Source organism: Dasypus novemcinctus, chromosome 6, assembly GCF_030445035.2.
Source record: "Dasypus novemcinctus isolate mDasNov1 chromosome 6, mDasNov1.1.hap2, whole genome shotgun sequence".
In the NCBI taxonomy this organism is placed as follows: Eukaryota; Metazoa; Chordata; class Mammalia; order Cingulata; family Dasypodidae; genus Dasypus; species Dasypus novemcinctus.
The window spans coordinates 90453576-90469158 of NC_080678.1; the positions used below are offsets into that span (position 1 = coordinate 90453576).

At 40.9% G+C, this 15583-nt stretch overlaps 1 protein-coding gene and 1 pseudogene across 28 annotated transcripts in view; both read left to right on the forward strand.

Moving 5' to 3' along the window:
* Nucleotides 1-12489, forward strand: part of WASHC2C (WASH complex subunit 2C) — a 61992-nt gene extending 49503 nt beyond the window's left edge. For 7 of the 28 annotated variants that reach the window (XM_058299179.2, XM_058299177.2, XM_058299184.2 and 4 more), the window contains 7 exons: nucleotides 4609-4737; nucleotides 4877-4957; nucleotides 5583-5705; nucleotides 7058-7270; nucleotides 8687-9298; nucleotides 10157-10334; nucleotides 12153-12489. In XM_058299179.2, coding sequence (XP_058155162.1) covers nucleotides 4609-4737; nucleotides 4877-4957; nucleotides 5583-5705; nucleotides 7058-7270; nucleotides 8687-9298; nucleotides 10157-10334; nucleotides 12153-12292 — 1476 coding nt within the window. In that variant the 3' untranslated portion in view covers nucleotides 12293-12489. Of the gene's footprint in view, nucleotides 1-4608; nucleotides 4738-4876; nucleotides 4958-5582; nucleotides 5706-6638; nucleotides 6702-7057; nucleotides 7271-8339; nucleotides 8358-8686; nucleotides 9299-10156; nucleotides 10335-12152 lie in introns of all 28 variants that reach the window. The other 21 variants (XM_058299165.2, XM_058299167.2, XM_058299178.2 and 18 more) reach the window with 5 other exon arrangements.
* On the forward strand, nucleotides 1333-3390 carry LOC105745463 (eukaryotic translation initiation factor 2 subunit 2 pseudogene; annotated as a pseudogene).
* Nucleotides 12490-15583: the final 3094 nt, after the last annotated feature.

Below are 15583 nucleotides of genomic sequence, written 5' to 3' on the forward strand. Positions count from 1 at the left end.
CAAATATAGGTTGATGATGAATGTCTCAAGTGTACTAGGCTTGGGCAAACTTTCTATGTAGAGGCCAGATAGTTGGTATTTTAGGCTTTGCAGGGCATGTGGTCTCGGTTGCAGGTGCTCAGCTCTGCCCTTGGTAGCATGAAAGCAGCTAAAGAATATGTGGATATGAAGGGGTGTGACTGTGTCCCAGTAACACTGTATTTACAGAAATAGGCAATGGTAATTCCATGAGGCCAGTATTACCCAGGCAAATAACATAGCAAGAAAACTACACACTAGTCAGTATCCTTTTATATCAGTGCAGCAATCCTTGATGAAATATTGGCAAACCCCATTCAACATAATGTAAAATGAATTATAAACTATGACTCAGAGGGATTTATCCTAGAAATGCAAGGTTAATTTAACATTGAAAAATCAGTATGTATTTCAGTGTATCAACAGAATAAAGGACAAAAACCACACGATTAGGTTAGAAGTTCAAAAAGTATTTGACAAAATCAAACATCTTTTTTATGACTAAGAAAAGAACCAAAACCCTCAAATTAGCCATAGGATGGAACTTCTTCAACCTGGTAAAGGGCATCTATGAATAGTCCACAGCAAACATATTTTATGGTGAAAGACTGAGTTCTTCCTCCCTAAGATCAGGCATAAGACAGATATGTCTGCTTTCTTCACTTCTGCTCAACATTGCACTGGAGGTTCTAGCAGGGCAGTTACACAAGAAGAACAATTAGAAAGGAAGAAATAAAACTATATTTGCAGATGACTTGATATTGTTTATAGAAAATCCTAAGGAATCCACACACAAACTATTAGAATGAAGAAATAAGTTGAGCAAAATTGCAGCAAAATTTTGATATGCAAAAATCATCTTTTTATACAGTAGCAATGAACAATCTGAAAATCAAATTAAAATAATTCCATTTATAGTAGTATCCGAAAGAATAAATTACTGGAGGAAGTGTAAGACTTGTACACTACATACCATAAAACATGTTGGAAGAAATTGAGGAATACCTAAGTAAGTGGAAAGATAAGTTTCATAGATTGGAAGACTTCATATCGTTATGATGGCAATATTCCCAAATTGATGTACAGATTCAACGCAATCTCTATCAAAATCCTGCTGGCTTCTTGCACAAATGGGCAAGCTGATCCTAGAATTTATATAGAAAGTCAAAGGACATAGAATAGCCAAAACAGTCTTGAAAAAAATAAAACTAGTAGGCTTACTTCCTGATTTCAAAACTTGCTATAGAGTTCTTACTTTAATAAAAACTTTTTGATACTGGAATAATGATAGACATACAGATCAATGGAGTAGAACTGAAAATCCGAAAGTAAATCCTCAAACTTGGTTTTTTAAAAGGGAATCAAGATAAAATAGTCAATGGGAGTAAAATAGTCTTTTCAACAAATAGTGCTGGGGCAACTAGATACCCACATACAAAAGAATACAGATCCTTACCTCAAACCAAAAAGAAAGTTTAATTCAAAATGGTTCATAACCTAAATATAAGAGCTAAAGTTCTGAAAGTTTTAGAAGAAAACATAGAAATAAATCTTCCAGACTGTGGGTTAGATAAAAGTTCCTTAGGTAAGAGACCAGGATACAGGAAATAAAGAAAATACTAGCCAAATTGGACTTCATCAAAATTTAAAACTTTTGACATCAGTGCATACTATCAAACAGTAGAAAGGCAGTTCACAAAATCTAAGTATTTGCAAATCATATTTGATAGGGGACTTCAATCCAGATTGTAGAAAGAACTCTTCCAACTCATTAATAAAAGACAAAGAACTCAATTAGAAAAATGGGCAAAGGACTTGAATAGACATTTCTCCAAAGAAAATATAAAAATGGCCAATAAGTACATGAAGAGATGTTTAACATTATTAATCAGGGAAATGTGAATCAAAACCACAGTGAGGGGAAGCGGCTGTGGGTCTAGCAGTAGCCCACCTGTTTACAGTGTGGAGGACTCGGTTCATTCCCCGGGACCTCCTGCTGAAAAAAAAACAAAAAAGGAGTCAGAGAGCTGCACAGAAAGGCACAGGCCCTGGTGTGGCACGGAGAGGTGTACCAAAAAGCCAATGATGCAACCAGATACGGGGAAAAAAACCCCACAGTGAGATACTACTTCATACCCACTGTAATGAGAAATGTATTCAGAAAGTTAGGTAATAGTATTGGTGAGGAAGTAGAGGAAACTGGCACCCTTGTTAGAAATGAAAAATGATATAGCCACTTTGGAAAATGGGATTCTTCAAATTATTATAGTTACCACTTGACCCACCAAGGGAAGTGAAAACATGTTCACGCAAAAACTTGTACACGGGATTTAAGAGCCTGGTGCAGTGGTGGGAGAGGAGCAATGCTGCTGTCAGGGCCTGCAGCTGACCCTTCCAACTTCCCATCCTTGCCAAGCCCACGCAAGCTGCAGCCATGTCTGGAAGAGAGGTGATTTTTAATCCCACTATGAGCAGAAGAAGTCCTTTATATTAAATGAGGAAGGGGATGCCCAGACAGAAGAAACCCAGCCCTCAGAAACAAAAGAAGAGCCAACCGAGGACAAAGATGCAGGAGCTGAGGAAGAGGACAGTAGGGAAAAAGGATGCTTCTGATGTCTGGATGACTTGAAATTTTTTGTCCAAAAAATAGAAACAATATTTGATATAGGTGAAGCTGAAGAAGTTGTAAAGGATCTTAAGATTGAAAGTGATATTCAAGAACCAGCTGAATCAGAAGATGACCTTGACATGCTTGGCAATAAAAGAAGGAAAAAAAACATTAAGTTCCCAGAAGAGGATGAAATACTAGAGAGAGATGACACTTGAGGAGATGAAGTTAGCAAAAAAGATGATGGTGTCTCGTTCAGTAACCAGACAGGCCCTGCTTGCGCAGGCTCAGAAAGAAACGACTCACAGGAGTTATGAATCGTGTGTTCCACATCATGTGGGAAAAGGATCCAGATATGGTTGCTGGAGAGAAACGGAACTTTGTCATGAAACCTCCACAGGTCATCCGAATAGGAATCAATTAAACTACTTTTGTCAACTTTACTGCTATGTAAACATTGTCAGCCTAAACATCTCCTTGCATTCTTATTCACTGAATTACGTACGAGTGCTTCTATAGATGATAGTAACTAACTTGTAACCAAAGGAAGATTCCAACAGAGACAGAAGATGTCTTGAGAAGATGCATCAAAGAATACTAAGCTTGTCACCATGTGCCAATCACCAGGCAATCATCCAGAAGGACACTCGACTCTGTTTCTTACCATGCAAAACTTACCATTCTTGATCTCTGTTACCAGCATCAAAACTGGCTTCCAGGCTGTCACCAGCAAGTAAGCACAGCTCCGTGCCAAAGTTAACTAATTTGCTAATGACCACTGATTTTGCAGAGTGTGTTGTGGAGATTTGGCTGGACAGATTTACCATCAAGATACACCGTGTTATTAAAAATAAGACAGAAAAGCTGTCAAGTTCTTTGGCATGTGGTTGGTTGGTCTGTGAAATCCTTACAAGATGCTGATGCTCAAGCTGTTGACATACTCACTGCCTCCTTTAACAACTGTCAGAGAAACATGATGGGATACGGAGGTCCTTTTTAAAAATTGTTCATAGACTTCTTTATGTAAGATAAAGTTCTTATAACAGTGATTCTTTAAAAAAAACAGACAGACAAACTTTATGCGCAGTTATTTGTTGTATAATTAATATAGGCCTGAAGCGAAAACAATACACATTCCCATCACTATATATCCATACACTGAAATATCATTTGGCAATAAAAAGGAATGAAGTTCTGATGCATGCTACAATATGAATGAACTTTGAAAACATCATAAGTGAAAGAAGCCAGTCACAAATGAGCTCATGTGTGATTCTGCTTATGTGAAATTTCATTATAGGCAAATCTATAGGAAAAAAAAAATAGATTAGTGATTGCGTGAGGCTAGAAGAAAGGAGGTAGATGAAAATGGGAAACTGCTAATGCATATGGAGTTTGTTTTTGGCATAAGATCATGGTGATGTTTGTACACCTTCATGAAAGTATTAGACATCATTGAATTATATACTTTATATGGGTGAATTTTGTGGCATGGGGATGATATGTCAATAAGGAAGATTAAACAAAAACAGGTACAGGCTATTTCCATTTCTGTGTCAAACCCAAAAAAGAGCCTAAGTTGGTTTCTATAAAAAGGTGCATCCAGTTGACAAATCTTTCTCCCTTTGGAATAAGATGGAGAGAACTTGTTTAATTTTGAGTATTTTTACCCCCAAAATAGTTCTCATTATGGAAATAATAAAAAAATTTTTAATGAATAAATCAGACCCTACAAAAAATGTTGAGGTGGTCTTTGCAGATTATTTATCTGTATTTGTAAATATATTCTTCACTCTATTTCGCTGTGTGAAGGAGTCTAGTATCCTACCATTCGGCACTTGGGTTCTGTCAAGACTTTCGCCGTTGCCAACAAAGCTGCAGCGGATGTCTTCGTTGTGTCCCCTTTTTCTCCTGTGTCTGATTGCCTTGAGATAAAGTCTTAGAAGTTCAGACACGAGTGACCTTCCTTCTGTTTTTGCCAGAGTCCTGATCCGGATGCCCGACCCAAGAGCACAGGTGTCTTTCAGGATGAAGAACTCCTTTTCAGTCACAAACTCCAGAAGGACAATGACCCAGACGTTGACCTCTTCTCTGGCACCAAAAAAAACAGGGTCAGTTCCAAATGCGCCCCCACTTAATGACTTCGATGTTGCAGTAGATATTGTCTCAGCAGCTCAGCTACTGCTTCGCTTGCTTGGTCTGCTGCTTTTGTGTCATGTGTTGCATTGGACATTTGTCTGTTTCTTCTAGTTGCTACAGCCAAGTCCTGGGAGTCTGTTTGGGGATGAGGAAGACGATGATCTCTTTAGCTCTGCCAAGTCCCAGCCTCTGGTATGAACACTTTATTTTCAGTAATGGGGGTGGAGGGTGGAGTAGGGGAGAGGGAAGGCCTCCGGGAAAGGACGTGAATGTCCTCTTAACGTATTTTGAGAAAACCCACAGAGAATTGTGCTCACTGGTAAGTGAATAGTGACAAATGTGCTGGTGGGAGCTTAAATGTAGGCTCTGACTCTTACTTCTTATTGTTCCCCAATTTAAATTACCTGGCTTTTCAACACCTAAAACATTAACTAAGCTAATCTAGGCTTGATTAGTGTAGGACAGATTCGTTCGATTTTAAAATTGCTTATCGCAAAACAAATATACACCATGAGGTGACACAGATATGTTTGCCTTTCCAGGGCATGCACATTTTAGGATCTGAGTGTGTATCATTTTTTCCCTTGGTCCAGTGGATTTTGTTAGTACTTTCAGTTTCATTTTAAACATAGAGAGGACTCTAGAGAAAATCAGAGTCTTTAGAATGCTATTTCAAATTAGCTACCTTTGAGTTAATTCAATCCTCATTTGAGAAAAAAACTTTAAAGTTCAACAGCCAGGTTCCTTTTTTGCATTATGTTTTTGTCTTAATTTCTAAGATACTTGACAGATTTTTGGCACTTTTTTCTTTCTGAAGATTCTAGAAAAGAAGAGGGTGGTAAAAAAAGACCACTCTGTTTCTTCTTTCAAGAGCCAGAAACATCCTGAATCTACTCAAGGTATCAAAGAAAAAAATATGTGGAAACTGGAAACACCTCAGGTTAGCACCGATTTCTGTAGGGTTTTTCAGCTCTTGTTTGTTTGTTTGCATCCCAGTACAGATAAACGCCATTTTGCAAACCCAGAGTTACTTGGAGTTCTGTTAATTAAGGAAGAAACAGCAACTGGGATGACCTTTCCTTAACCCGTGCTCCAGACTCTCATGAATTTATTCTTGTCATTATCAGTTTTGGAGTACCTCCAAATTCGATTCCAGAATAAACCAAAGTGTCTTCTTCAGGCTAGAACCCCCATTGCTCTCACTGGGCAACCTTGAAGTAGAATTAAATTAGAACTAAATGGAAATCCCCCCTCAGTGTTACTTCTTTCTGGGTCATTGGGTTAGACTTCCATCCTCAGCAGTCTCCTCAATGAGCACTGCCTGACCACAGGCCAGGACTGGAGACATGGGTCCGATTCTGGCTTGCTGGGTGCTCCTGGATGTCTCCCTGCAGTCTTTGTGTCTTGTGTCTAGAACTGTGAAATGAGGCACTTAAATAGCAGTTCTCCAATGACTCTTCCCAAGTCCCAGATTTTCTTGCTTCCAGAACTGGCGCACTTGGCTATGAGTGAATTTCTGTGCACTTGTGGATATTTGCTGTGTTGGATTACCAACATGGCAATTCTACCTGTTGGTTGGTCAGGTTTTGGTGCTCTGATAAATAGCCACTCTTAGGAATCTTCTTCGTGATCTATAGTTCCCTTTACTCGAGGGAAGAGCTAGCTGCCATCCGCCTACATGAGAGATGAGGGAGGGATACAGAAAGTGTTTTGAGGCTCTAGAAGAGATTTGAATGCCTTTCCCATTATAGAACTACAGAAAGTGACCAGCTTGGTTCTACCATCTGTTGATTTAAAGAGATTAGTATAATCCAAGTGAGACTTTTCTTTCTGTTTTCCCAATGGATTTTTAACTGAATGTAATTTCACACAGGGCTCAACAGGTCCCGCTCCATTTAAAACCAAAGAGCCATCCTCTCGGATCGGGAAAATACAAGTAATTATAACACTTTTGGGGTCTTAATTGCCTGGCTTATGGCATCTGTAAACTTTTTTGGGTTTTCACTTTTGTCAGCCGTTGCCAGGTACTTTCTCATCTCTTCCCCACCCACTATTTGTTGCTCCTTGTGTGCTGCGTCTCAGCGTCTTTTCTTTGATTCCAGTGGTGGGCCCAGTGGTGTGACCCTCTTGTCTTAATTCTGAGACTAGATCAGGGGATTTTCCTGCGTTTCTATTTTCCCTTTTGTATTAGACATTATGTGCACTGAGTCTCTCATGACATGTGTCACCATGATGATAACTGACGCCTGTGTTTAAGGAAAAATAAGAGTAAGTTTCATTTTTTCTCCTTAGGCAAATTTAGCAATTAATCCAGCAGCCTTGCTGCCTTCGGCTACTCCCCAGATCTCTGGAGCGAAGCCTGTTTTGCCAGAGTCGGCTTTTCCTTCTTGTGAACCTGAAAGGACTCATGGTCTGGAAAGTGTACTCGCTCATCCTGGGCATGGTGAGGCTGGTGTGAGCTTTGATCTTCCACCTCAGGCAGACACCTTACACAGTGCAAACAAGGTGACGGACCGTCTTTTTTTTTTTTTTTTTTTTTAACTAGAATAATTTCTTTGTTTAGCTGTTCTAATCCATCCATTACATGTGATAGTCCAGTTGCCTATTTGAAAGAAGCACCTCTTCCTTCAGCCTCTGCTCCCTCCTTCCGCCACTGCATGTCTCTTTTCCCTTGTCTATATTTTTTGCTCAGTAGCCACAGTGAGTACCACCAGTCACAGCTGGCCTCTCCGCTTCTGGTTTTTGGCACCTCCAGGCTCTCCTGCCTTGCTGTGCAAGAGGTCTTCTAAACACACAGTGGATTGCATCACCTCTCGGCTAGCCCTTCACTGCCTAGAGGAGAACATTTCAGCTTGGTTTGGTATTAAATCCCTTTTCAACCCATACCAACCTGCTTTTCTAGTTTCAGTCCCTATCAGTGGCCTCACCGCAGATACCTGACCTCAAGTCTGTCCAGCCCCTTTCCCTGCACACACAAGCCCCATCAACTTGTGCATCCCACGTCCCTGTCACACTGTGTCTCCCAATGGGCTGTGAACTCTTTGAGGCTTTGCTTTCCTCTTTTATTTTTTCTATCAAATTTCCCTTATCCACAAAGTCCTAGCTGATCTCTAAGGATGAACAGGACCCAGGACAACCCTGACAAATACTTTATTCCAAGTGTTTACAAGCTGTTTTTCCCTCTGGAAAACCTGTGAAAAAGAAAATATTTTGTGATCTTTATGTTAGATTCTTTTCCTTAACATCTTTTTTTGGTTGCACTTAAATTGGCTACTTCCTATGATGGTTTGTGAAATTTCTTTGAAATATGCAAACAGTTAAATACTTTTCCCAAAGTAGGTTGTACCTTTTCAAAAACTCTCCTTGATTGAATATTTTGGAAAATATCATAAATACTGCATTATTGTTAATAACTGATGTTTTGATTTGTAATAACAGTTCTGATTTGTAAGCTATATTTTTTGTGTGAAAAATTTAATGTTTGAATTCAGTGTTTATTGAAGAAAATAGCACCTTGGATTACCTCTCTTTCTTTATTGTCTTGTATCTCCCTGCTCCTGGAGCCTGATTTTAGACTAGGCCCCTAAACAAGGTTAGTACCAGAATTACCCCTGATTCATTCTTTTGAAAGACAGCCAAATTTAAATTCAAGAAAGAGTAGGGGGAAGGGGAGGCTGTGGGACACAGACCCCACCTTGTCAGCTTTCTGGGGTTCCAGTGTCAGGTGAAGCCTCTTGTTTGAAACATCTGAAACTACACTAAGAGACCCAACCCTAAAGACGATTTTGTCTTGAAATACTAGTAGCTATTAAAATCCTTCTTTGGAACTCTTTAAGAAATAACCTCTTCTGCATTTTAGATAAGCTTCAACACTTTTTTCCTTCATCATCAGATCAGCATGTGGTTTTTATGCCATTGCAGAACCGAGTGAAAGTGAGAGGGAAGCGCAGACCCCAGACCCGCACGGCTCGGCGGCTCGCTGCCCAGGAGTCCAGAGAGGCAGAGGACATGAGCGTCCCCAGAGGACCCACTGCACGATTAGGAGATGATACCCTTTCCCTTGGTGGCCGTCAGACACAGGCCCAGGCAGCTGGTGGAGAAGGCAGCTCTGAGAAGGCTGTGGCAGCTCCTGCTCTGGCTTCAGAAGGTGATTACATACCTGGAGTTGACAGAAGTCCCTTTTCAAAATCTCGGGGTCAGCCTCTTGAAGATGACCTTTTCAGTTCTGGGGATATTTATTCCAAAAGTACTGACTCTCAATACAAAACAAAAGCCAAGGAGAAGACTGCAGAGGCTTTGCCCCACTGGCCAGGGGGAAGTAAAGGAAAGAGCTCCATTTTTTCTGCTCTAGATGACGCAGGCAGTGATGACGATCTCTTTCAGTCGGTTAAACCAAAACCAACAAAGAAAACAGTTCCCTTTCCTCTCCTGGAAGATGAAGATGATCTCTTTACAAATCAGAGAGGCAAGAAGAATGAGTCAAACTCCAACAGTCAGCAGGAAGCTATAGCAAAACCACAGGATATTTTTGAGGTAACAGGACATAGAAATACGTTTCTGTGCTTGACTCCATGTTAAGGAAAATACCTATTTGGTTCATTTGAGCCAGAGATCATGTTACGCTTGGTTCATGCATGCCTGATATCTACTTCTTAGTAACTATAATTAGGCTCTTACTAATAATACTGAAATTTGCTCAGAAGTTTTTTTCTTGTTTGGTTCATGTTGGGGGTACTTCTTGGGTGACAAATGATAGAAGTCTTGATTTTTATAGTTTTTGTCAGAATGTTGCTGTAACCAGCTTCCTTGCAGTATGCTTTAACGTATACAAAGCTGTACTGGTCCAGGTTGAGCATCTGACCTCTGGTTCTGGGGAACAGGCCCTATTTGGAGCTGCAGGTTAAAGCACTTGTGGTCAGGCCCTTGGTGCCCCGTGCCTGGCAGGTGTTTATTGTGCATCTGAGAGCTGGAGGTACGAGGCAAACTGAGACAAGCGCTCTGGTCTCACAGAGTTCTCAGTGTGGGGGATACAGATGTTAACAGGGCAACGAGAATTAAGTTGTCTTCAAATAATGTTAAGTGCCATGAAGAAAATAGCCCAGGGCAGCGGGGTAGAAGGGATGAGGGTAGGGGTGGGAGGTGCTGCTTCCAGTAGAGAAGGCCTCTCTGCCAAGCTGTCATTTGATGTGGTATTAGAAGAATGAGAAGGATCTGGCCACGCAGAGCCTGGGGGAGCGCCTTCCAGGCAAAGGGCAGCATTGTGAGCAGCTTTTTCAGATCAGATGCCCAGAACAATCTGTAGTTTGCGTTTCAGCAACTAGTTGAAATAAGTATGTTTAATGAAAAATACTTCTCATTTACAATTATTTTGCTTGCTTTTGGCCTAATAAGGACGATATATTTGCTACAGAAGCAATTAAACCTCCACAAAAAACTTTAAAAGAGAAAGAAAAATCCCTGGAATCCAACTTATTTGATAACATTGATATTTTTGCTGACCTAACTGTAAAACCGAAGGAAAAGTCCAAAAAGAAAGTGGAAGCCAAGTCAATATTTGATGATGACATGGGTAAGTTCAGTTTTCTACGTGTGCAATAGGGAATCATTTCCATTCAGTCATTGCTTATTTCCCCTGCCACCTTTGACATGGTCTTTTCCTGGAAAATGCTCACCTGTAGATTTCTTTTGGTTTGTCATATAACCCCCAAGTTAGGCTGAGGGTGAATAAATACATGGACTAGTGTTTTTAGCAAAACAGTTTTTTGGTATGATGGACATCAAACAGTTTGATACTAATTTGACCTGAAAGTATAATTTAACTTTTATCTCAGGACACCCCTTCCAACCGTCTGTGGCAAATTCAGACAATTCTGATATTATGAAAGAAGGACCAGAAACCACCCCAGTGCTAATGTAGGCAGAAGGTGCAGGACTCAGATGTGACCTGGTGGGGTGGGTTGGGGTTCTGACTGGAGAGTGTCAGTGGTCCAGAGAGTTGGGGGGCAGTCTAGGAGGAGAGCAGGACTATACTGAAAAATCAGTGATACATCAAAGTTGGCATTTCACTGAATATTTTCAGTATTTAACATCCTTGTTTTCCCTCCATAGTATAACATTTATTTTATTAATGGGCCAGACAAATGTTCATTAATCCCAAATATAGGACTTCTGGTATGTATTGTATGGGTATATAAGACTTTGGCCTGAAGCCAAATATACACCTCCTGCTGCTTCTGGTACCCACCGTGGGGTGAACTAGGAGAAAGCAGGCAGTGTGACGGCAGCACAGGGTATACTTCCCCCTCTGGTGGGAGGCTTTGTCTCCAACTGCTTCACAGCACACAAGATGCAGAAAGATGTCATCTTTTCTCATAGAAAAGTAACACATACTTATTTTAATAGATTAATATAATTCAGAAAAGTAAAAAGTGAAAAACAACCCCTGAAGGGTAACCATATAAAGTTTGGCTTATATTCTTTTAATCGTAATGATGTTAATATACATATATATCCATTTTATCCAAAATGAGAATATACTATGCCTTGTATTGCTAGTTGATTTTAGTCACTTATTATATTGTAGATATCTTTCCATACCAGTACCTAGAGATGTAATACCTTACTTTTAATGGCTATGTGTTATAGTATTAGTTTGTATGTAGCCATTAGTCTGTCAATAGCCATCTAGATTGTTTCTAAGTTTTCATTGTTTCAAATAATGCTGGTGATCTTTACCATCTGTGTGCTCACATCTTTACATACACATGCTAAAATCTCTGTAGTGTAGGATCCTAGCAGTAACATTACTGGGTAATAGAGTAAGATGAACTTTAGAGTCAGTGAAAAATTAAACCTGAATATTAAATGGAATGTCATCCCAAACTTAGGTTCTTAGTATTGAGATGACTCAAATAGATGCATTTATTCTGAAAGAGGGTGTATCCTATATCTTATTTCCCTTTATGTTTATTACCTTTCCTTTTAAAATCCAGTTTGAAAATAATGTAGCAATAAGCATAACATCACAAATGCTGAAGGTCCGGGGCTGGATTGGAGAGCCAGTTATCCCCATCCCCTCTCCTGCACACATGCTTGTGTATGCACACACTCCCCCCTTCCCTCCCCCCACCCCCCAAGAAAACAAAACACACTTTTGTAGCTGAGAAAATGTGATCATAGAGAGCCAGGGACTTGCATGTGATCATAAATTCTAATTAGTAGCAGAGCCAGGACCAGACTCCAAGACAGTTGACTCCATCTTAGTGTTTTTTGGTACTACAAACTGTTAACCCACCTTGGGTCTTTGGTCATCTGTGTGGATGTGTCTTAAAAGCATCTTTTTTCTTACTTGTTAAGTGACTCTCTTTTCTTTCTTTTTTTATTAAAGATGATATCTTCTCCTCTGGTATCCAGGCTAAGACAACCAAACCAAAAAGCCGATCTGCTCAGGCAGTACCTGAACAAAGGTCTGAGCAGAAGGTGTCCAGCATATTTGATGACCCCCTGAATGCTTTTGGAGGCCAATAGAGCATCCAGGGTGGCCACACCACCCTTTGGCTACAGCCTTGAGTTAATGATGCCATCTGATACACATTGTCTTAACTGGATTACAAAAAGCAAATACTGAAGCAGCTCGCTCACTTCTTATCCATTGTAACAGTATTTTTCTGCACTGGTTTTAATCATGCTTAGTACTGCAAGACAAAAATAAATGTTTCACAATGGTTGGTTTGTTTTAATTTAACCTTGGTAGGGTCACAGTATGATTTTGGGCATGTTAGAAAAGAAACCTACTAGGGACTTCTATGGCAGACAGAGAATCATGGTTATAATGAGTGCCAGCAGATGACTTGAGTTCTAGGTTAGAGCATGGGCAGGTGAAGAGAGAGAGGACGAGGGACAGTACTTCATGAGGCTTAGCAGTAGGAGAGGAGGAGTCCACTCATGCCCGTGAGTTCTGTAGGTCCTCGAAAGTTCACTTATACCAATGAATTCTTCAAGTCTTTGAAAGTCAGGGGTCAGAAATCTATGGCCCTCCATTGCCTGCTTTTGTAAATTGAGTTTCTTTAGGATATAACCATTCATTCATTTACATATTTTCCATGGCTGCTTTTGCCCTCCCTATAATGCCAGAGTCAAGTAATTACAACAAAGGCTGGATAACCAACAAAGCCTAATATATCTTCTCTCTGGCCTATCACAGAAATAATTTGCCAGCCCTTCTTCTGTGACATCCATATCCATTCCTTGGAGCTTTGCATTGCCTTGTGGAAGCAGAACAAAGCGAGATAATAGGAGGAAGAAGGGCTGAGGATGGAAATGTCAGCCTCCTGAGCAGCTGCTGTCTAATATACCTCAGCACTGATGAAAATATTCTGTATCTGCCCTGCGTAGTAGTATGGTCACTGTTAGCCATTTGTATGGTCTGCTCCCATTCTAGCCTATTTTTCCTGTTGTGTGTTACTTGCTGCTGAGTGTTTAGTCTGGAGCCATGGTAAAATGTCATGAGCCAGCCATGTGGCCTTAACAATCTTGAAACCACTCCTGTCTTTCTTTAGTCTTCAGGGCCTCACCAGTGAGATTGGACTGGGAATTGCTAGAATACAGAGTCAAAGATTTTGCTTGTCTCCCACAGATCAGCTCTTGCCCCTATTCTGGTATGCGAGTGACTGGGTGGCAAAAGAAGGGTATTAAATAGTCACCTACTCCTTTTCCCAATCTCTCATGCTTCTCCCTTCTGTTCCTTGTATTCGCTGTGTACCTAGCTAGTTTCCTTCTCTGAGTCTGAGCTCAAAGTGGGGTGTGTCTCTTTTCACCCCCTTCCTCTACCTGGGACCTATAATCTGTTATTTTCTCCCATTTTTCTTCCCTCCCTTCAAAATAATTAATGGTTTAAAAAGCAAGTGGAAAACTGAAGTGAGATGTAACACAGTCAGCATTTGTTGAATATTTGGAGCAACTAAATCTACCTCAGTTACTAGGATAGATTCCATGGGATTCGGGAGACAATAGGATAAGATAATAAGCATTGTAAGTGGTAGGCACTTTTCGTGTTCTTTTATTTAGATTTCATGATAACTCTACCAGAAAAGCAATATCCACGTTTTACAGATGAGGCTAAAAATCTGGAAGCAGTATGGAATTAGAAAACATGTTTGAGTTGGCCTGGATGATATTGCAGGGACAGATGCAGGACATTATATATCCTGTCATAACCCACTGAATGGACTGGGGGAGAATGTAAACTACAATGTAAACTGTAATCCATATGTGGTGTAGCAGTGCTCCAAAATGTATTCACCAAATGCACTGAATGTGTCACATTGATGAAAGGTTGTTGATGGGGGGGGCGGTATATGGGAAGCTCTCATATTTTTAATGTAACATTTTGTTTGATCTGTGTATCTTTAAAAAACAATAAAAAATTTGCTAAAATAAAAAAGCTAATGAAAATCAGGTTCACAAGTATGACAAACTATAAAAAAACGAGAACATATTTGGACTTTCATATTGAGACCTAGGTTTAAATCTGGTTTCCCCACTCATAGCTGTTTGTAGGCAAATTCTTTTACCTCTTTTGCTTCTTCCTCTAGGGGTTTCATTACCAACCTTGTAAGACTGTGATGAGGAGAGGTTAAAATAAAAGAAAGTTGGTAACATGTGGCATTTGAAAAATGGTCCATGATGATGCCAGCGTGTATGAGTTGGCCGAGGTCAAGAGCTTCCAGCTTTGGAACCAGAGACCTTAAATTCTTCGCCTGATTCCAGAGCCTATCCATGCTCTTCATTCTTCTGCGACTGAAGTGGGAGGCAGGGTTGAGAAACTGAATTTTTTATTCAGTATGACTCAATCCCATTATCACTGGCACTATTCTACTCTTTGATATACAGAAATAATTAAGATCCTCTCTCTCCCCTCAAGGGACTCCAGTCCATTGAGCATTAAGCACTCGTCGAGTTTTAGTTTTAAGAAGGAACTAGCGGCCAGATAGACTGAAGATGAACCAAGGCCCAGTGCCTTACGATACACCCCAGAGTATGCTCCATGGTTTGTTGATTTGGCAAAATAAAACTGATGGGTAGGTGAGTTTCAAAGGACAATGACAGAGGTGGGTAGGTGTTGGTGTTCACTCTAGACTGGTGCCTGGGAGTCACAATTTGAGGATGAGTAAACATGCAGAAGAATTTGGGAGCAGAGGGAGAAATAAGGCTCATTGATCAGCTGAGTTATCCATCAAGTGAATAATATTAGTGGGGTTGGAAATGCTGCAAGGGCTGTGTTTGGAACCACCTATGTGGAGAATGGACCAAACGATAGTAGTACCCATCTCCGTGTAGTCTTGCAACCAGTTAGTAGTTTACAGCTGATAGCGTGGACACTGGAGCAGAGAAAAAGGGTGAGATTTGACAGCTCAGAGTGTCCACGTGAGTCCTTGTGGAATAAATGGAGAAGCCCGAAAGAAGTTGTCTTTTCCTCCTTCAAGCAGGCATGGTAAAACCATTTTTCAGATGAGGCAATGGCGCTAGAAATGTGCGCTGGGGCTGAAGCGGTTGCAGGGGAATTTATTCAGGGCGGGGTTTGGAAAGGCCAGCGAGGGGACGGCGGCCGCCTCGACCCTCCTTGCTTGACCCAGCAAGGACCTGGCTTGGGCCCAGGAGAGGTGCGGCCCACAGCCTTTCGAGCCGGAGGCCGACGAGGCCACTCGCCCTGACCCGCGGCGAGTTGCTCGCAGTACGGCGTCCGACGTTGTTAGTAATGAAGGATCAACATCCGGGCACCTCCCAACCGACAGCCACTGCGGAAAGGCGAGGGAGGCC